The sequence below is a fragment of the Podarcis filfolensis genome, assembly GCF_964270895.1.
Source record: "Podarcis filfolensis genome assembly, chromosome: 10".
Taxonomy (NCBI): domain Eukaryota; kingdom Metazoa; phylum Chordata; class Lepidosauria; order Squamata; family Lacertidae; genus Podarcis; species Podarcis filfolensis.
The window spans coordinates 38,279,675-38,301,436 of record NC_139612.1 but is presented as its reverse complement, the minus strand read 5'-3'; the positions used below and the strand labels follow the sequence as shown (position 1 = coordinate 38,301,436).

At 38.6% G+C, this 21,762-nt stretch overlaps 1 protein-coding gene across 10 annotated transcripts in view; it reads left to right on the top strand.

Moving 5' to 3' along the window:
* CEP290 (centrosomal protein 290) overlaps positions 1 to 21,762 on the top strand; it is a 46,696-nt gene that overhangs the window by 22,971 nt on the left and 1,963 nt on the right. For all 10 annotated transcript variants that reach the window (XM_083573393.1, XM_083573397.1, XM_083573396.1 and 7 more), the window contains 24 exons: positions 1,061 to 1,172; positions 1,302 to 1,757; positions 2,265 to 2,429; positions 2,621 to 2,728; positions 2,862 to 2,996; positions 3,735 to 4,004; positions 4,419 to 4,526; positions 5,375 to 5,574; positions 7,087 to 7,300; positions 8,395 to 8,532; positions 9,546 to 9,767; positions 10,377 to 10,493; positions 10,892 to 11,037; positions 11,397 to 11,552; positions 12,562 to 12,685; positions 15,819 to 15,953; positions 16,193 to 16,279; positions 16,845 to 17,009; positions 17,267 to 17,389; positions 17,888 to 18,060; positions 19,028 to 19,169; positions 19,934 to 20,007; positions 20,100 to 20,203; positions 21,302 to 21,390. In XM_083573393.1, coding sequence (XP_083429519.1) covers positions 1,061 to 1,172; positions 1,302 to 1,757; positions 2,265 to 2,429; positions 2,621 to 2,728; positions 2,862 to 2,996; positions 3,735 to 4,004; positions 4,419 to 4,526; positions 5,375 to 5,574; positions 7,087 to 7,300; positions 8,395 to 8,532; positions 9,546 to 9,767; positions 10,377 to 10,493; positions 10,892 to 11,037; positions 11,397 to 11,552; positions 12,562 to 12,685; positions 15,819 to 15,953; positions 16,193 to 16,279; positions 16,845 to 17,009; positions 17,267 to 17,389; positions 17,888 to 18,060; positions 19,028 to 19,169; positions 19,934 to 20,007; positions 20,100 to 20,203; positions 21,302 to 21,390 — 3,763 coding nt within the window. The remainder of the gene's footprint in view (positions 1 to 1,060; positions 1,173 to 1,301; positions 1,758 to 2,264; positions 2,430 to 2,620; positions 2,729 to 2,861; positions 2,997 to 3,734; positions 4,005 to 4,418; positions 4,527 to 5,374; positions 5,575 to 7,086; positions 7,301 to 8,394; positions 8,533 to 9,545; positions 9,768 to 10,376; positions 10,494 to 10,891; positions 11,038 to 11,396; positions 11,553 to 12,561; positions 12,686 to 15,818; positions 15,954 to 16,192; positions 16,280 to 16,844; positions 17,010 to 17,266; positions 17,390 to 17,887; positions 18,061 to 19,027; positions 19,170 to 19,933; positions 20,008 to 20,099; positions 20,204 to 21,301; positions 21,391 to 21,762) is intronic.

Below are 21,762 nucleotides of genomic sequence, written 5' to 3'. Positions count from 1 at the left end.
CCACAGAATAGAATCTTATGTTTGGAAGCAGCTATTAAAAAAACCTACATGTGTTTAACATAGTGGTCTGGATTGCATTGTACAGTGGATGCTCGGGTTGCGAACGTGATCTATGCGGGATGCATGTTCGCAACCTGCATCTGCGCACACATGGGTTGCGATTCGGCGCTTCTGCGCATGCGCGACCACCGAAACTCGGAAGCAACCCGTTCCGGTACTTCTGGGTTTTGGCGGTCAGCAACCCGAAAAGACGCAACCTGAAGTGGCCGTAACCCGAGGTATGACTGTAATGTGAAATCATGGTTTAGTGCTGCATGGATGAAGCTCCATGAGCCCAAATGAAGTGCCTGGCTTAAATGAGCCCTGCTTTGCCATTGTATTCAGAAGACCTCTGCTAAGTTATAGTATCAGTTTTACAGAATCTTGGCTTGGCGTTATGCACAAACCAAGGATCAAACAATGGTTTCACAAGCCAGCAGAACCTAGGGTTTGAAAATGGCTTCTTATGAAATGTACCTGGTTGAAATGTAATCCTAAGTCAAGAGTATTTAAAAGGGAAACTAAACTCTGAAGATGTCCTTTCACCAGACCTGCAGAAGAATGCAAAAGGGGGAGTGTTGGGAGCCAGATCTTTTGCTCAGGCTTGCTGTAGCTTGTCCACATAGCTTTAAACTATGTTGCATGTGAATGCAGCCAGTATGTGGTGGGCTACAACTTAATGTAAACAGCTCATTTATAGCATCAAAACTCAGTAGTGTTATGTGACACAATTATTCCATGTGGCACTTCATATGGACCTAGTGACAGTGCTGTTGTGACAATGTTTCAGGTTTCAACCACATTCTCAACCTGTAAACAGTCTTTAGGCATCGAGGCTCAAACAGCTTTTTCATCTGCTAGACATTTTCATCTGCTAGCCTTAAATGTGCAGCAGTTCCATTCAACATATATCCTTTTAGTACTGTTTTTTTATTATTTGCATATGGGGGGGAGGGAGAAAAAGAGAATACTGTTACCCTTGCAGTGTTTTTTACTAAATAGGTTTCACTTGTCTTGCTAGGCTAAAAGAGCTGTCTGATATTGCCAAGATGCAAGTTGATGCTTTGGAGAATCGCCAGCAATCCAGAGAGAAAGAAGTGGAATCGCTCAGAATGCAGATTTTGGATTTTCAGGTATGGGCTATCTCTGCTTAGAAGCATAACCATTCACCCCTGTGACACAGATAATAAGCCCAATACCATGTAAATGCTTGGCGAATGCATTTGATTAAAATATATATTTTTATCTTACTTGCTATTCAGGCACAATCAGATGAAAAAACACTTGTTGCAAAATTACATCAACATATCGTGGCCCTTCAGGTTAGTGAAGCCACTGCTGTGGCCAAGTTAGAGGCTGCCATGTCAAAACTTCAGAAGATGGAGGTGGCTAATATGCGCCTAGAGCAGAAACTGGATGATAAAGAGCAAGCATTGTACTATACACGACTCGAGGGGAGGAATAGAGCTAAGCATCTCCGCCAGACTGTACAGTCACTGCGACGACAATTCAGTGGTGCTTTGCCCCTGGCTCAGCAGGAGAAGTTCTCCAAAACTATGATTCAGCTTCAGAATGACAAACTTAAGACTATGGATGAGGTCCAGCTTGCTCAGCAGGAGCGCCGAAATGCAGAGAACAGAGCACTGGAGCTGGAGACAAAGCTAAAAGGATTAGAAGAACTAATAGCCACATTGAAAGATACAAGAGGAGCACAGAAGGTTTGTGATATAACAACTTTAAATATTTATTTGAGAATTGACTCTAAGTTCACATAAGGTTTTGGGGTTTGTTTGATTTGATTTTTCATTTTTATTGCCTTGATTAGCCAAGAGAGAAAAGCAGCATCTGCTTATCAATGTCAATTGACAGAATGTCAATTTCCACTGTAAAAATGTCACGTCACCCCCATTTGAATGTGTGTTGTAGTCCATTAGTGTTTCATCACTCAGATTCTTTTGTTTTCATATTTAATCACATGCACACATTCTTCATTTTGTTAATCTGGGCCAAAATGCAAAGAATTAATGAGATGCTTGCTTGTGCACCAAGGATTCTACATGGTTATGTATTTTTTCCCAACCACCAATCCTTTCAAACAAATTCTGATTTTTGAGAGAAACTCCACAATGAGATAGTTCATCTTTTTTTCTGCAGTAGTTTGGCACTATTTGGAATCAGTTTGGTCCTTAAATTGTTGTCAGATTTGGTCATTTGTGTATTGTCAGGTAATTGAGTGGCATATGAAAATTGAAGAGCTTCGTCTTCAGGACCTTAAACTGAACCGCGAATTAGCCAAGAAAAAGGAAGAGATTAAATATTTGAACAATATCCTTTCTGAATACGAACGTACCATTAATCACCTGGAAGAAGAAATTGTACAGCAGAGCAAGGTACAGAAAAGCTAGTGGTGTTGTACTATTGGTGTTTTTTTTTAAAAAATGTAACTTTCGAAATTCTGCAGAGAAAACTCCTACAAAAGTTTTGCTGCATGTAACGTGAAAAATGTTCCTGTATCTAACATATATTTGTGCTGCTCTCAGAGGCTGTGTACAGTCCTTATTAAACCCCTTAAATCTTGTAGTTCCATGAGGAGCGGCAGTTGGCCTGGGAACAAAGAGAAGTAGAATTAGAACGTCAGCTCGACACTTATGACCGTCAGCAGAAGGACATAATTAGAACCGCTCAGAAGGTACCTGATTTCATACTGATAAGTCCCATAACACATCAAGTGTCATTCTTCCACCCGGCTGTTGCCTGGGGTTGAGGGGGGGGGGTCTCCGCCTGCCTGCGCAAAACAACCATTTCTGTTTACTTCTCTGCAGTTTGATGAAGCTACAGGATCAGTTCCAGACCCCAGCTTGCCCCTTGCACATCAGCTTGAGCAAGCTCTAAGGAAAATACGAGAACACGTCCGAACTATCCTGGAAGTGCAAGCCACCTGCAAATCCTTAGAAGAGGTGATTGGATTGTTCAGCTAACTGAATCATATGCTTTTAGTGATTTATAGAGTAGAGATTTTGCCTCCGGCAGAGGAGGGTATCTTTAGTTGCATTGCTCCTTCCTCTCACTCCAGAAGGCTGTTCAGTTTTTAAAATCTTTTTTTCTACTTTTATTTATTAAATTTGTATGCCACCTTTCACCTAAGGATCACACAGTGATTCACAACGTAAAAATATAAGTTGAGAACATAAAATTCATAATAGAACAAAAAGAAAAAAAAACTGAATAATTTCTTCCACAAACCCATTTAAAAGGCCACAGAATGTTACTCAGCCAAAGGCTTGGTTATAGAGAAACAGATTGGCCTGGCACTTAAAGATATGTAATGAAGGCGCCAGGCTATCAGGTTGGGCTTTGACTCCACCTGGTGGTCAAAGGCAGGAACAATGTCTTGGGAAGTAGGTATCTCCCAGAATACAGTTCAGTTGCTCCTGCCTTTGATTAAAACAGCTATGCTGTGATGTTCTTTGTTGGTTGTCTAGTTCTGTTGACCTAAAAATGAATAATCTATCTATCTATCTATCTATCTATCTATCTATCTATCTATCTATTCTGGTCCTGCCCCCACCACTTGTTTTTCACAGCTCCCCACTTGCCTTTATTTCCCCACTCTTTTCTCCATGTTGAAAAAAGAAGAAGAAGAAATCCTCTCAATTATTTTTGTCGTTTTTGGTAACAGATTTATTTTATTACAGAAACTGAAAGAAAAAGAAGCTGCTTTGTGGAAAGCAGAGCAAAGTATCTTATCCAGGGACAGGATCATAAATGAACTGAGACTTCGATTGCCAGCATCATCAGAGAGAGAGAAAATAATAGCAGAGCTTGGACCAAAAGAAGAGGACTCTGCTGCCTCTCCTCGTGCTCTGAAAATTGCGCACCAGACAATTGCAAATATGCAAGCAAGATTAAATCAAAAAGAGGAAGTGTTGAAAAAGTACCAATACCTTTTGGCCAAAGCAAGAGAGGTATTTACAATACAAAATGCATGAGCTGTTATTGTAAACAGCCCTGGAAATTTTGAATTGAAGGGCTTTGTAGAATTTTTTTAATGAATGAATAAATGAAAAATGCTGGGTTACACAGGGCCATTTGAACTGAGCAGTGGTGGCACAGAGGTGCCATTTGGTGTTTCCAACATGACTTGGGACTGCATTATTCTGAGTGCCATTCATGGGGAAAAGTCCTGAATATGTAGCATAAGGAAGTAAAGGAAGCTAAAAGTGACTTCTGTGTTTGGAAAACTTGAAGAGTATTGCCTTTTGTTGTGGACATCCTTTTCAGTTACTTTTGCATTTAGTGTGATAAGATTAGTAACTATTTGAAATTTTTGTAGAATAGAATGGACACAAAACAAATATATATATTTTTGCACTATTTAGGAACAAGAGGAAATTGCAAAGAAACATGAAGACGACCTCAGAGTGCTACATCAAAAGTTAGATATACATGCTGACAGTTCTTTTAACAAATTCAAGCAAACTGCATTAGTAAGTATAAGTTTTGTTCATGATTTCTGCATTTGAGGATTTGGGGAATAAAGGTAAGATGGGGACAGAATTGAAATATGGTGATTTCTTATCCTTTATGGCTTGGATTCAGCAAAGTTCTGATGTAAAGTAATTTGTGGAAGCTGTCTCTTTACAGCTGCCCACCCCACTGTCAAAACGCTGGTCCCATGGGTTGGAGACAACCTTGGGAATTGTTTTCTGGTTTTTAAAGAGGAATGCATATGGAGTGGGAAGTCAGCGCAGATCACTGTCCCACCCATTGAGTGAGCTGAATCAATGTCTGCTCACACCAGGAGCCCTTGGGTTCCAGCCACTGATTTCCATCAGGCTTCCACTGACTTTCTGCATCCTTTGGGGCACCATTAGTGACGAGTTGACATATAAAGCTCTTAAGGATCTAGGCCCCAAATTTGCAGTGATGACTTCATATCCTGTGACCGTGGCTCAATGTTTAAACCAACAAAGGTGCCTTTCTTAAGATATCATCAGTGCCATAGTGTACTGCATTCCTGATGATAGAAAAGTAATAAAACACACACTGGTAATAAAAAAGATTTCTGGAAACCATTTTTAGGAATTTTTGTAAAACGCTATTTTTAGACAAGCTATTGTTAGGGCTTCACAGCATGTGAATGAAAAACATGGTTATATTGCAAGAATTTACCAGGTAAATAGGGGCAAATGAGCCATACTGTACCCCAACTTAGTTAAGATGCAAATATATCATGCATCTTAGCTTATACATTACATCCAGGATATGAGTTAAACAGTAATATCAAACAAAGAATGGAATATTTATTCATTAGATAACCTGTTTTGTTCCACAGGAGTTGGTGAAAAAGCCATCTTTAGCTGTCCCAGCAAATAAACATTTAATTCGTCTGGCAGAGATGGAGCAAACTGTAGCAGAACAGGACAGTTCCCTTGCATCCCTTCTGAACAAATTAAAGAAAACATCGTCCGAATTGCAGAAGCAAAAGCAGATTACTTTGGCAAAAATCAAGGAATTTGATAACATCAGGGTCCAGTAAGTGTAGATTAGAATTATACTTCATTCTGTAAATGATCTGCTGAGATCTTGAGAGTCGTCATGTTTCATTAATCTTTAGAAAACCTGGCTAAAATATATACATAACCGTAGAGGTAAGCATTCAGCTTAAACATAGAGCTCATTATCATTATATAAAAATAATGGGTTATTTTTGTTTTCAGGAGTATTTCATTATACTCCTTTAGGCGCCAGGCAAAAGTGTTCCTTTTTAACCAGGCCTTTGGTTGACCTGATCAACATCCCATACCCTTTTAAAATGTGGCTCTTTGGCGGGGGGGCGGGGCGTATTATTGGGTTATTGCTTTTATTTTTATTTTATATACTGTGATCTTTTTATGTGAACCTCTCTGAGACCTCCGGGTATACGGCGGTATATATATTCAAATAATAATAATAATAATAATAATAATAATAATAATAATACTACTATCTTTTAAAGGTATGTTGAAAAGATCAGTTCATAGGGCAGTATCCAACTAACAGTTCTTCTTGCACAAGTCCTTTTGGCTGAACTATGGAGCTTCCTCTCCCACCAGGCCCCCCAACCTGCTCTGGGGGAACCCCAGAACATATTTATGAACTGCATGGGGAGAGGAGAGGGAGAAGAAGTTTTATTGCTTGGGCTAGTGGAACTGCTTCGTTGGATACCACCCTTTGGTTTTTATAGGATTTTGTTAAAAGAATAAAATTGGTTGTGGTCCATAGCCTGTAGTCCTATTTAGTTCAGCTTCATTGCTCTGGAATAAGCATTATGTAGACAGTATCCTTCCCTCCATAATTAACCTCTTGTCAATGCGGTTGTTATATAGTGTCTTTCCCCCCAAATTAGATTTAGGTATACATGACTGGATTGTAACTACTTGCCTTCAAATTACTGGAAGGTTTGACCAGTTGGAATCCATTCACTGGTCTCCAGTCTGTGCATCACAGAATCAATGTACAGTTGGGTGGGGAACCCATGGCCTTCTAGATGTTGCTGGACAACAGTTCTCATTCTCCTTGGCCGTTGGCTTCACTGTATGGGGCTGATGGAAACGGAGTCCCACAAGATCTGAATGGCCACAGTTTCCTCATTTCTGGGTCACATGCATTAGATTCAGCTTTCATAAACCCTATTCTAACATGAAACTTAACAAGCAGACATCTGGCAGAGCTCTCAGGATTTTTATGCTGTGGGTGGTGGCATGGACTACCCTGATGATTCTCCTCCCAAGCATATGTTTTGAACAGTAGATTTTTGAGCCACGAGGTGAAATAAAGTGAGGACATTTGTTTGTTAATGAGCTATGAAGAAAATAAATGAGAGAACACAGCTGACTTTGCTTATCACAAAGACAGTTTAACAGTGTGTTGCTCCTCTAGGCTGCTGTTGGGAATAATGTATAATTATAATCAAAACGATGCAATACTTCAGCCTAGTTAGTCCATCTGGAACTCGCTCAATTTTGCCAATGGATGTCATTATTATTTATTATTTTGCTCTGCTAGGCTTGAAGAGAAGCATGCAGCTGAAGTGAAAAAATTGAAAGATGAAGTGGATGAGCTAAGAAGTTTGTTGTCACAGATGGAGAAAGAATTACTGAATGCAAAACTGGAGCTGGAGGCCCAAAGAGAAGCAAATAATAGAGCTCCAACAACTACAATGAAAAATCTAGTGGAACGGCTGAAGAATCAGCTAGCCTTAAAAGAGAAACAGCAGAAGGTAAGCATGGAAACTAGTAATTGGGTGTAAACCAGCTCATTTTCTCTAACAAACCAGAATTATTTCACCTTTTTTATTGTGAGCCTCTCTGCAAGGACCTACTCATTTTTCTTACATACAGTGTCTAGTATATTTTAGACACTTTTGTGAAATAAGAACAATAAAGAATTAATTGAGGGAACATTGGCTTGAATTCTATAACTTTTTGAATGTCGTCGGCTCAACTTCACTCTAAACACTTAACCAGTTGCTGGATAGCACAGGAGGGGAGAATGCTCTTGTGGGTTTCCCACTGTGAGAACAGGATGCTGAACAATTATTATTATTATTATTATTATTATTATTATTATTTGTAACCCCCCCAATCTGACTGGTTACCCCAACTAGATGGGCCACTGGTGTGAACCAGCATGGCTCTTCTTATTGCCTTATGTTAACTGCCACCAGAAATGATGGCAATATATTAAGCAGAGAGCTTGTTGAATATTAGGCTACTTTATTATTTAAACCTAATATTAACTCTATGTACTGTTAACCTGGGTAAAACCTCAGCGCCTAGGACTTGCCGATCGCATGGTCGGCGGTTCGAATCCCCGCGGTGGGGTGCGCTCCCGTCGTTCGGTCCCAGCGCCTGCCAACCTAGCAGTTCGAAAGCACCTCCGGGTGCAAGTAGATAAATAGGGACCGCTTACCAGCGGGAAGGTAAACCGCGTTCCGTGTGCTGCGCTGGCTCGCCAGATGCAGCTTGTCACGCTGGCCACGTGACCCAGAAGTGTCTGCGGACAGCGCTGGCTCCCGGCCTATAGAGTGAGATGAGCGCACAACCCTAGAGTCTGGCAAGACTGGCCCGTACGGGCAGGGGTACCTTTACCTTTACCTTTACTGTTAACCTTTTCCCACTTTGTGTCATAGACATATATCTTACTCCTGTCTTTTATCCCTGTTGGATTTTTTTTTACTTGCTTGCTTTCTTCAGCTGTCCAGCAAAGCACATAGGCATATAACTGCAAAATTTTGACCTAGATGTTAAAAGGATTTGTGTTTATTGTTTTTCATCAAATTTATCATTTTTAAGATTGATAAATATTTTTCAGGCTTTGAGTAAAGCACTTCTGGAGCTCCGAGCAGAAATGACAGCTGCTGCAGAACAACAGATTATTTCTGTAGCATCACAAAAAGAGGCACACATGAACGTTCAACAGATCGTTGACAAGCAAACAAAGGAACTGAGGGTGAGCAGGAAGTGAAGTCTTACCTATATTGGCTTGATGTGAAAGCAGAACACCAGAGGGGATAGATGTCACCGTGAGCATTACAGACACCAATACGCTGCTCTGTCTTCCAGTCCTCAAATAGTACTTTTGATTGTTAAAAGCCCCATGATGCACTTTCCCAGACACTGCTACTTAGCAGTTTCTGTTAATTTCACCACATTGTGTGTGGGCCTCCTGCACAAAATTGAATGAAACTGTGTTCCGTATTACTGCGATCAAGGTACACTGATAATGTGTCTGTAATTGTAGTCTATTCCACAAAAAAACATACTTGTGCTTCCTTGAAACCTGGCACATGGATTGCAAGATGTATGGGATACTACCCATGGTTTTGCACGTTTTCTTCCCTAGAAGAACAATAAATTGATACATCATAATACTTTATTGGTGTTTAGAAAAATTGGGTGAATGTAGGCTTGCAGTTCAGGATTTATTTACTATGTGGTAGTAGGGCTGCTATGTGGTAAACCATGTCATTTTGTGTACATATATTTCTGGATTGTATCTCTAGCATTGCCACTAAAATTATTTCAGTTAGTAACTTTCCAAGAGACAGGTGCTGCCTATAAGAATTGATCATACTGGGCTTGATGCACCAACGGCCCCAGCTTTTGATGTTGAATCCAGCAGCATAGAGTCTTAATGCAACTGAGTATTTGGTGTGGTTAAGAAAAAAAGGATCTCTCCTTTTAGCTTTTTTTGGTCACAAATATACATGGCCAGGGTTTGTTTTTTTTAGAACTGTGTTTTTAGTAGGTGATATCTAAGATTAGTCACATTCAGAGTAGACAAATAGAGATCATTTGACTTGTATGTTGTTTTCAGTGGATCCGTTCTGGGTTTAATTGACCATGATATCACCCAATATTAGCAAAGATGTTTATTGTCTGACATGGCATGCATTGTCATTTGTTTCTTTGTTCATTTTGTTGGCAGTCCTGAAATAATATATCATAATTTTTTTTTCTTAGATTCAGTTAGAAGATTTAAATGACCAACTTTCAAAACTTAAAGATGCCCTCAAGCTAAGCAAAAATAAAGAGAATTCATTACTAGATGAGGTGGATGATTTAAATCACGAGCTTCAGAAAAAAGTTAAAGCCCACACTAAATTTCTAAGGGAGAAAGAAGAGATGGAAAAAGAAAATGAAGAACTGAAAAAGCGAATTAAAAGGTTAACCAATGCAATTCAGGTAAATATATTTTGAATTATAAAACAAAGAACATTGTTTTGGTAGTATACAAATAAATTGCATATTTCTTGAGTCACTGGTTGGCTGGTTTTGCACTGCAACAAATCATCTGAACGTTGTTTTGGTTCTAATTGAGAATTTTGTACACTGCATATATATTTATCTGAGTTTGCAATATATAAATGAATTGAATAAATAAAAACCTGGCAACTATGATTAAGTGCAAATCAGCCAGCTTATCTATGTATCTGTGCTTGTGTCTTATTTAAATCGTAATTATAATCTTATTTATATACTTGAAGCATTAAACTTGGTTATTTGAATGAAGAATATTTGCATGTGTAGAACGCTTGCATTTTCGCTTAATGTGTGTGTGCCTGTGTGTATGTGTGTGTGTGTGTGTGTGTATAATCATTTCTGAGAGCCAGTGCTTCTCTAATTAAGAGCATAATCCAGAAAAGGCAGCCACTGTGTATTTTGCATTCATTTCAATGGAGTTTGAATATCGCATCTGGTTGTGCAGTGATGATACCTGCTAAAATGCTCCCAATGTCCACAGTCATGATGCATGGCAATTAAAGTTAGTTTAAACTTTTCCCAATTTTTCAGGGAAAAGCTGATGACCAAAGCCTGATAGAGGAACTTCAAAGAAAAATTAAGAAGTTGGAAAGTGAACTAGGAAAGAAGAGCGATGAGTCAGAAATGAAAACCCCAAGAGAGGACAAGGTATGAGAGATGCACGACTAAAATAAATTTAGCTTACATCATTTCTCACTATCATGTTTTTCTTCTGCGTTATAATGACTCATTTGCTTTGTTATGAATGAAATACTTGTGGGCAGGGTTGTGATGTGTTTTATACGGTTTTGATATTGCAAGGCTTCTTGGGTAGGCTGTGCCCCCAAAGGCAGAATGCAAATGAATGAATGGCCAGATAGCATGACTGGTCCTGTCTGTCCAAAAAGGGTTCTCTATTCCACAGCGAAGAGGATAGAAAAAGCAGCACATCAAACATTTATGCGTGCATTTATTAAAGAAAAATAAGCAGACTTAAATGTGGATGTTTTCACTCTTTAGAAATAAAATTGGAGAACTTTACATATTTTTTTTTGGTCATTTTGCAGAGCTCTAAGGAAGAATTAATTAGATGGGAGGAAAGTAAGAAATGGCAGATGAAAACGGAAGGAATGAGGAACAAACTGAAAGAAAAGGAGAAGGAAGTAGAGTCCTTAGCCAAACAGTTAAACACAGTAAAGGAACTTTTTTCAAAGTAAGCTTACTTTAATTAACAAAACTTACAGCAATATGACATACCACTATTTATTGATCAAGGACATGGTGCTATAGTAGTGTATTGTATGTTTATAAGGCTGCAGACAGCACTTTCTCAAATGTAGTCCACTGGCACAGTTTTCTAGATCTCCTAATTATAGGTACTCCTGGAAAAAACTTCCTCAAGTAGGGCTGCAATCCTGTACACATTTCCTGAGAGGGAATCTCATTCAACTGAGTAGGAATGATTTCTGAGTAGGCATGCATCAGATTAAGCAGACCAATTAATCTTCAAATGTTATTTTGTATGGAAGCAAATGTACCATTATATTAATGCAAATCCATTAAATACTACAGGGCGGATAAAGAAAAAATTGCTTTGCAGAAGAAACTCAAGAGCTGTGGTGTTACTGTTGATCAGGTTGTAGGAGTACGAGCCTCTGAATCAGAGAGAGAGCTGGAAGAGCTACGAAAACGAAATATAGATTTGGAGAATGAGATTGTTCACCTAAAGTAAGAAATACTTCCAAAAAAAGTGAAATTAAGAGTGCTCTGTTTTTTATGGTCTTTTCTAAATAGGCACTTTTGATTTATTAAGTACATTTCAAGAGAGCACTGTTCCTGGAAGCTGAACATTTTAACCATTTTGAGGAATTAATACAAGCATGGCATTAAAAAATTACGTTAGTTTTAATGTACACACAATGCTGGATACTTGTTTGTTTTAACCATGGTTTTGTTCAAGAAGCAGACAGGCAAACAAGCCACAACTTATTTTTCTAAAGCTTAGTTTGCTTTCCAGTTGTTCTTGCCTCATGACTGTAGCTTGGTGAGTGGTTGGGGTGAGTTGGCTCAACAAACCATGGTCAAGCATAGCTTTGGGGTTTGTGCGTTACTCCAAATCAATGTAACCCAATAACCAATTGTGGCTTCACAATATGGTTTGTTGGCAGAAACAAATATGGGTAAAGTAGTAAGCTGGGTTCAGATTTTCAGAAAAACCATACTTTAGCTAAACAGCTATGGGTTAGCTTTATGTACAAATTAGGCTACTCTTGATATTTTAGAGAGGAATGCTGCTTTTTCACAAACAGGTATTTCTTAAAAGAGGATTAAAGTTTTCTGTGGCACCCTCTTATTAACAAGTTCAGTGCAGAAATATGTATTTTTAGGAGTTCTGATGAAATGATTAATCGTGGTTAATTGAAAATGGATGTGAAACCTTCTGATCAATTGTTCATAGTCATGTTGGAGGAGGAGAGGGGAATGGGTAGTGTACAAGTCCGAGAGTTATGCATGTAAAACTAAAGCATAGTTTAGCATTTCATCTGAACCAGATCAATATGTGTGTGGATAGATATATTTTATGTAATGCTGTAGGATAGCATGTGCATTATAGGAAAGCTGGTGCATATCTAATGCTACTCATCCTTACCCATGTTTAAGTAGAATAATTTTTAAAAATGTAAATCGTATGTCAAGTCATGCACTGGTTCTGCAATCTCACATGCTTTTTATGCAGGACACAGTATGCTGTCCCTCGAGATTCTGTTGTAGAAGATTTACACTTAAAAAACAGATACCTACAAGAAAAGCTTCTTGTATTGGAGAAACAGCTTTCCAGAGACACTTTTTCAAGACCTTCAGTAGGTTAATCTATTCTTATTACTTGAATTATGCAGCCGTGTGTGTGTGTGTGTGTGTGTTTACATTCAACTTGTAGCCTTCATTGTGTAAGCTGTCTTGTTTCTGTTCTTTATCTCAGCTGATGAGAATTTTATTGCCTGTGCAAGTGCTGCAGAAACCGGGTACTTAAAGCTTTGTAATTCTGAACACCAATGGGTCGGTACCTGGTTGTTTTGTAATGATAGCATTGTACTAACATTAGGAGAACCTTCAGATTTTATATTGCAAGGAGTGAAGTGAGAAGATTGAAGCATCAATGCCTGTCTTGAGGGGTGATGAGAAAGTATATAAGGTCCTGTAATGGGGGAAGAATTACTGCCTGAGCAGGCTTAGATAAAAAGGGAATTTCAATTCCATCTCCACTAGAGAGATACACTGAACTTAGTAACATCTGAATACCCCCACTTAAAGGTATGAACTTAGTAGAAGTGAAAAATGCAAATTCAGAGTAAGGCACTTCTTAGAAAAAGGATATAAAATCAGTGTCAGTGTATCCTTATGTTATGATGCAAGCACATATTGTGCAGTTTTAACCTTGCTATTTCAAGAACCAGAAAAGGGCACTAAACGACCAGGGGTTGGACCCAACTCGCATCTTAAGAAAGATTAAAATGTTTGGGGCTTTTAAGTTCAAAAAGAAGGCTAAAGAGAGTATGATACTGATTTTAAAAACTTGTTAACGTTATGGAAAAAAATAAATTATGGAAATTTCATCTTCCTTCATAATGTTATAATTCAGGGTTGTACTGTTAAATTGCTGGTGTGGCAGTGTATTCAAGAAAGACAAAAGAAAATACTTCTTCAAACAACTTGTGGTCTGCTTATAGTAGTCATTACTGCAGTACAGTGATAATTGCTAGCTTGGATAACTTGGGGAAAAAAATAGACAAACTCAAAGGTCTGTTTAGTGGCTCTTTTGTTACGACTAAATGGAACCTTCAATCTCCAGAGGCAGTCTGCATCTCAGAGTATTAGATGCGGGGACAAACAGTGAAGTACCTACCAAGAGCACCTGACTGGTTAAAAACAGAATGTTGAACTAGATGGGCCACAAAGTTCTGTTAGATTTAAGGACAGGGAAAAAATTTTTTATTTGAATATGGCAGCTTAGTTTAGAGACAAGTGGAAGCAGAGGATGAATTAAGCTTTAGAGAACTGAAACCAGATAAAATTGATGTACTGAACGAGTCCACATCATCCTGATTTGCATCTTGTTTCTTCTTGCAGTTAAGCTATATTCCGATTAAGTTACATTAATGTGAATAGGTGTCATCCTTCCTTTACTATCTACTACTTTTCTTTCTATGCAACATTACCTCTTTCTTCTGTATCAGAGTTCTCCATGTGAGACAGCTGCATTGGCTAATACTTCTCTTACTACTAACAAATTCACTAAGCACAAACATCTGAAATACCTGCCTAAGAGGACTCTGTTGGGCAACACCAAGTCAAGACACCAAGCTTTTGATGATATGACTAACACAGATGATGATGGGGACGATGAGGGGACACATATTACAGACGAATCCCATCAGGCTGCCAAAGGTGTTGCTGTCAATGGAATTCCAGAACAGCACTTTGAAAATGGGGGAAATCAAGTGGATTTAGAGGCAGCATCAGAAGGTAAAAAGAGCAACTCTCCAAAAACGAGTTCCATTGAAGAGAATGCAGAACAGAAAAATGGTTCTGCTGAAGAAGAGAAAATTGACCAAGAATGTGAAATAACCAAAGGAGAAACAGAAGAAACTTGCAAGCATTCCAGTGGCAGTGGTGGTGGTGATGGAGATGAAGGTGGTGAAGATGAACAAGAAAAAGCAACAGGGCATGAATCTTGTTCTGATGGAAAGAGCTCCATTCAGCCTAACTCGGAGGAAGCTGCTAATCAGCCCAGCGATTCCGATACAGAAGTTGAAAAAAATAATGATGAGATCATGGTAGAAGATGCCCATGAGAGCCATCAAACTGAGCAAGAGAGGGCTGACCTGACTGCAGAGTGTTGTGAAGTTCCTCAGGTTTGCCAAAAACAAGAACTCCCTGCTTTTCCCCTTTACCAATCCTTTGTGTAGCTGATCCTGCTTGAAGTATGTAATGTAGTGAAACCCCGTTTCCTAGTTTAACCTACAGCACCATCATAGTAAATGTCGACACCTGAGGCTTTTTGCTCTAGAATACAAGTGCATAGGATGAAATAGGCTACCACAACATCCAGGACGGTGAAGAAATGTAAAAAATTGTACTAAAATATGAGCTTGTACTTCTACAACAGAAACATTCCAGCATATATCCTGAGCGTTGTTTCTGGTTCATTGTGAATGTGTCTTGTTGCTGTTGCTTGTTCAAGTCCTATATGTTCAGTCATAGAATTGTAGATTTGGAAAAGGGGCCCCTCCTGTGATTAGTCACTGGGAGGGAAGTCGGAAGGGGCCCAAACATCTAGCCTCCATATCTCTGCTGCATCCCTGCCACCTGGCCTTACCACCTTCCATGTGTTGCATGTGCACCCAAATAGGGCTTGAATTTATTTGCTATCTGTGCATATAATACTACAAGTAGTTATTTGCCACCATGAGCAGCATATTAGCATACAGTTCTGTGCATAGTGGCTAGCTGTACAAAGTAGTTAATATTTTCATAACAGAACCATGGCAGGTGTTGCAGTGAGTTGAGCTCAAATCAAATATTGCTGTTAAATTCTGGTTGAATTCAGTGGAACAGTACCCATGGAATTATCGTGTGAATAGGACCCAGGATTCACTACTATAATGCATCATGTGTATGTGACAGCTGCTGTTCGTTCAAAATATATCTTGTAAGTCTGCTCACTGGGACTATTCTTGGAAATGGCTTCTAGTCCATTTCCAAGCACAATTCAAACTGCTAGTACCTTTAAAGCCTTTGCAGTGAGCAACATTTCTTTTTGACAAGTGTTGTATCAGACGCCATATATCAGTGACCAACCCAAAGACAAAAATGTTATGGATAAACTGATCAGGCATTTACCAGAATGTTACAATTGCATTGCTATTTGTCAAGTGAAACAATGCAAATATTCAGCATTTTGATACTAATCTTTCTCCTTTTCTGCTTGCCAAGACATCAGGATTAGGATCAGATGATCAATATCAAAAAGAACAAGAGCTTCAAAAGGAGAACCTAATGCTATCATCTGAAAATATGGAATTACGATTCCAGCTGGAACAGGCCAACAAAGACTTGCCAAGATTAAAGGTATATTTTTTTACATTCAACGTGTTGACTGGTGCCATGGAATGCCAATGTATACTTTGGGGTTCACGAGTCCTTTCATTATGAATCATTTATATGATAAGTCACATATATAACCTTCATTTACCCCAAACAGAAAAATTCATTAGATAATAATGGTTCTGATCAATTACTTTCAGTGTAAACTGCATAATTTTTAGAGTATAGTTTTCAGCTGGGAAAAACTATTTTATTCTCTTTAGAACCAAGTAGCTGATTTAAAGGAAATGTGTGAGCTCCTGAAACGAGAGAAGGCAGAAGCTGAGCGGAAGCTAGGCAATGTCAGAGGGGTATGTATTAAACATTGTGGAGCTTGAATTTTAAGAACAAGTGTAAACCAAATATTTTGTTTCCTTTTTCCTAAATCATACTTATTTTATAGCTATTAACTATTCACACAAAAAACAATATGAAATGTTTAACTTTGGGAGTCACATACGCCTCTGCTTCAAAGAACGCTGTGTCCCAGGATTAAAGTCAATGCCACTGTGGCAACTGAAAAGGAAATTTCCAAGTGAGTAAAAAGGGAATGCAATTATCTGCACTTTTCTGGGTATGTGTCTCTGGATGGATGAGTTTCAGGGCTAGAACTTTCGAGCCAAGTGTTGAGGAGTTTTCTTGAGTGCATTAAGATTATAGGGAACGTTTGGCTTTTGCATGACCAAGTTTATCATCCATAGATAGATGGATGGAGGTGGTCCTGCAAAAACACCATTCCAGCTTGCCAACCCTTGATAACTAATGTTTCAGAAAAAGCTAAAGATTCTGTGAGAACTAAATGAAAATGAACTGGTGCTGTCTAATAACTCTGGAGTTCTTTGACATGAAAATGACAAATACTTCTTTGTTGTATAGTCTGGAAGAAGTGGGAAAACTATTCCAGAATTAGAGAAAACAATTGGTTTGATGAAAAAGGTTGTGGAGAGAGTTCAGAGAGAAAACGAAGAGCTTAAGAAAGCACCTGGAGTAGTCTCCAATGAAAAACTAGCCAGCCTTGAACAAGAAAATGAATATTTAAAGGTAACATATTCCCTTTCGAAAGCCGTATGATTTTGTGTGTTAATATAAAAATTAAATGTATATAAGATCCATGGAAAGCTCAGTGTAGGATTCTATTTTAAACTTATTGGTGATTTTTAAAGAATTACACACAGCTGTCTATAAATTGGTGCGAGTTTTTTTCATATACTTAAATGGGCACAGTGCTTTTTTCCAGTTTGTAGCAATATCAACATGACAGATAACCAATACCCTTTTTTATTTATTTCTGAATTAAGTCTGAAATGGAAAAACTAAAAGTTCACCTTGGAGGGGAATTGAGTATGCGCTATGAACTGAAAACTAAAGGCACGGAAAAGATAATTGCTGAAAATGAGAGAATCCGGAAGGAGCTGAAAAAGGTACATCTGTGAAAACGTTGATATCATGAAGTATTCTTATTATCATTCAGTTCTTCTCTCAAAAGACAAAGGCCTTCTAGCTTAGAATATCTAATATAGCTTTTTAAAAATTCCTTGTTACAATGGATCCTTTGGGGCATAAAAACCCTGGCATGTTAAAGCATAGTATATAGCAAGTAGGAATTAACACTCTCCTTTTGCCCTTCCCTTGCACAACAGCTTCCACACTTGTTTTATTCAGAGCACAGTTCTTCATTACATCTGAAACAAGCTAATATGTTTTTGTATTTACTAATCAGGAATGAAATATGGTTTCTGAGATCTAGGTCTGTAAGCATGTATTAAAACAGTTTCTCATTTCGGATATAATGAACAACTCCTTTGAATTGAACGGTGCTTAAGCTGACATAAGGTATAGGCGTACCCTTTCTTGAAAAATTCCATCTGAACCAGTTCAATGCATGCAATATTCTTGGGGGGATTTTTGTTGGTCAATAGGAAGCAGAGAATTCAGAGAAGCTGCGGATTGCAAAGAATAATCTTGAGATAATAAATGAGAAATTGACTGCAGAACTGGAAGAGACCCTAAGGAAGTTAAGCTTGGCAGAAAGCAGAAACCTGCAGCTTGAGGGAGCTGATGGCAAGGGTGGGAAATCCATTGTGATAACAAGGTAAGAACTTAAAGATTAATTGGATAGCTTTGCTTGTCTATTTTCCTCATTGTTGCCAATAAATGAGACTTATTTTCAGAATAAAAAAAAAATTGTACATATCCAGTATATGATCCTGAGTCATGTATACAGTATACTTATTTAGTCAGTCATACATAATCAAGTTAGGAAAGTGTATAAATGCTGTTTGGGACAGTTGCTGATTGTTGTTAGACTAATGTGAATAATATTGTGTGCAATAGGAGTGAGTTGATTTCAGGTTGCTTTTATTTTTATTAAGTGTCTCTGTGGTCCATTCACATGTCACACATTTGTTAAAAGAGGACATACTTTGGGACTTTTTGATGGTTAAATTATCCTTAATTTGCACTCCAGTTAAGGAGTATAATAAACGCCTTGCCTATATCAAAGGCTCTGTCTAGTCCAGGATACGTTGCAAGATTCCCAGCAACTAACAGGCATCAAGTGCTCCATAGAAAATGGTGTGCTCATGAATACTCACCATCATATAGATTTCTTCTCATATTGTAGGTATTTTCTTTGAACTTTGAGCAACAATGTTGGAAAGAGAGAAAGTATCCTTTTTGTTAAAAAAAAAAAAGCCACCATCACCAAATTGATAAAGCATCATACTGGTTTCATATTTACTGAAGAGAAATGGCTAAAAAATTGCCCACCCTCCTTATTTATATCTTCTCCCACTTGTGAATTTCATCAGTTGATTGTTTCTGCTTTGTATATTAATGGAAAAATAAATGGATGTTGTGCAAGTTCCTTAATGCAAAATTTGTTAAGTGTGGTGCCTTAATATAATTTGTAGATCAGCAAGGCTTGACATATAAAACATCTTTCCCATACTGTTTTGTAAAATGATCCCTCTTTGCTGCACTCCCTTGATATAGCAGCTTAAGGTTTTATTCTAACTCTAGAAACAACGTTTTGAACAGATCTTAATTTTCTCTTTCAGAATGTATGAAAATAAGATGAAAGAAATGGAAGCTGATATTGCCAAAAAAACTCAAGCCATTAGTGATCTTAAACAGGCATTACGAAAATCCACAGAGAGTGAAGAAAAAAATGAAAAATATATTGAAATTTTAAAAGAACAGGTAAGTAAACATGATTCCGGGTGTAATTTGCCAACCATCTTTAATTTATATTTTATCTGCAGAATTTTAGTGCACAATCTACCTTTTGTTTAGGATGCTGTACTTTCCTCTCCTCTACACATCTAGAGGAAAGGACTTGCATTTGGAATAGCACCATCTCCTGCTTGTGTCACGTCTTCTGGCTTTACAAAGAGTTTTTTTTAAGAGTCCCTTACAGTTTTATTTTCAGCAGGCTTTTTAATTCATTACTTTTTAGATTTTTCTTTCCTTTGGAGTCAGGCGTGTATTACCTGTTCTTGTTCACATACCACACCACAAACCCAGACAGCACAGGAGCTGAACTTCGAGTAGTTGCTTTAAAGTCCAATTTTCAGAGAAGAAATCAGCGCTCTCCGATCATGGCAATGCGGCTTCACTCAGCAGGCTTTGTCAGCGACCCTCAGCACCGTGCCGTTCTCCCGCTGCCGCTCCAAAGCCTTTAAAAAGGCTTCTTTGCGGTTTTGGGGGGGCGCAAAAGGTGCCCGCCGGATCTCTTCGCTCACAGGCTCCCGCGCCTGTGATTTTTTAGGGTCCCCGCTTCGCCGTTGCGACAGGACCCGAACCCGCGGAGCAGGCTTCCCCCGGAGCTCGGGGGAAAGTCAGCCATTAATCGCCGGCGCTGACCGGAAGTCCCAGATTGCCTGTAGCAGAGCAAAGAACCCAGAACACAAAGACCTAGAAATTTCTAATGTTAAAAGTATTTTTTTCTTTTCTTCTATGTAAAGGTTGAACTTCTCAAACACTTTCCTGAGGGTGCCAAAACAGAGCAAGGGCTTGCCAAAGAACTTCAGCTTCTCAGGTAAAGCAAAGAAAAGCTTGTTTCTTCTACAGATCTACATGGAAAAATATTGAGGACTATTTAGATCTTTGTCCTGTTTTATGCGGTTGCAGATTAACCAATGATCGTTTGGAAAAGGAAAAGGCAGAGTTAGCTTACCAGGTGGAGAGTTCTCGAAAACAGACTGAAGTTAAGGAAGATGGTGGATTTGCAGCTGGTAACGTTTAAAATACTACAGATCAAACCTACCAAAGACTTAAATATAAAGAAGCTTTAGCAGAACTTCACTCACACAACAGGGCTGTCTAGCCTTCTGAAAAGCTACTTCCTAGAATCAGGGACATATCTGAACAATGCTGAATGAAGTGTGGAAGGCTAAAAGAGGGAGGAAATGGTAGACGTATGTGAGCAAAAGTGCCTTCCACTCAAGCAAGGGAAGGATTAGGACTTTTGACTAATAGGTTTTTGAATGTGAAGTAAATTACAGTAAGCAGTATCTAAGTTTTTGTAGAACCATTCTCCCAGAATATCCAGTTTTTGTCACAAAGGAACTCAGGTGAAGCTCTACAAAACCTGGGACTCCCCGGTTTTATTTAATGATAAAACTTATCTTGAATTGTCATGTAAGGACTTTATTTACTCACCTGGCTGGACCAATGAAATGGCTTCATTTACTCCACTTGTATTGGAAACTTTACATTTATTGAGGGAAATCACATTAGATTTAGAATATTAAGTTTCAGGAAAATGAGAACAGAACACTGGAAAGTAGTGGTAGTTTTTACTGTATTCTGAGGTTATACAGCTATAGCACATAAGGCTGTTAACTGGCATCTAAAACATATTGAGTATTATCTACATGTCTATTGAACTGCCTGTGGTACAAACCTAGTAAACACATGAGCAATTAGACTATTTGTCTGAAGATGCCTACCTATGCTTATGTAAATAATGTAAAGGTGACTCCCTATTTACGTGGGGGTTGCACACACAAAGTTGTGTAAAATGGAAGCACCCTTGATAGGAGTCCTGCTGTCCCTTATGCTCACAGGAGTCAGAGGGGTGGCAAAGCAGGCACAGCTGACATGTATGGGACAGCAGAGCTTGGCTAACCAGATGCTCCCATTTCTGGGTACCACTTCCAGGTGCCTTGCACCGCAAGCAAATCAAAGGTGCATAAATGGGAAGCTGCCTGTAAATGTTTGTAGTAAATTATTAACTTTGTAGCAGTAGAGAACAGACTTTCTAGCTTGTAACTTTTTTGGAATCTTCATCACACACATACATATGGAAAATCTTCCATTTGAATCCCTAGGGAAAGATGGAAACTATAAACTACTGGCAGAGGTAACAAGCCTCAAGACACAGTTGAAAACCTCTGATTTAGAACAGCAGCGACTTCATGTAAGTCTTGTAAATATTCCAATTACTTCCAGATAAGTATCTGTTTATTGAGAAGATTTTTCAGAATGTGTTTTAGCTATCATTACCCACAATTTGAGATAAGCTATTAACAGTCATTCCTTGCTAGATATTTCACCTGCCACTCACAGGTTACCTCTTTCCTATCAAGCTTTTCAAGACAGGTGAAATTTCCCCATATTGGATTGTAGATTCCCAAAGGTAAGATACTAAACAGTATGGGCACAAGCCAGCAGCACCAGATATTTTTAACCTAATTCTGTGGAAAAAATAGTAAAACTGTCCCAAGTGCAAAGCTTTGGGGTTTTGAGAGTACATCTAGCAAGAAGAAAGACTACGAAGTTCCAGCAAGCA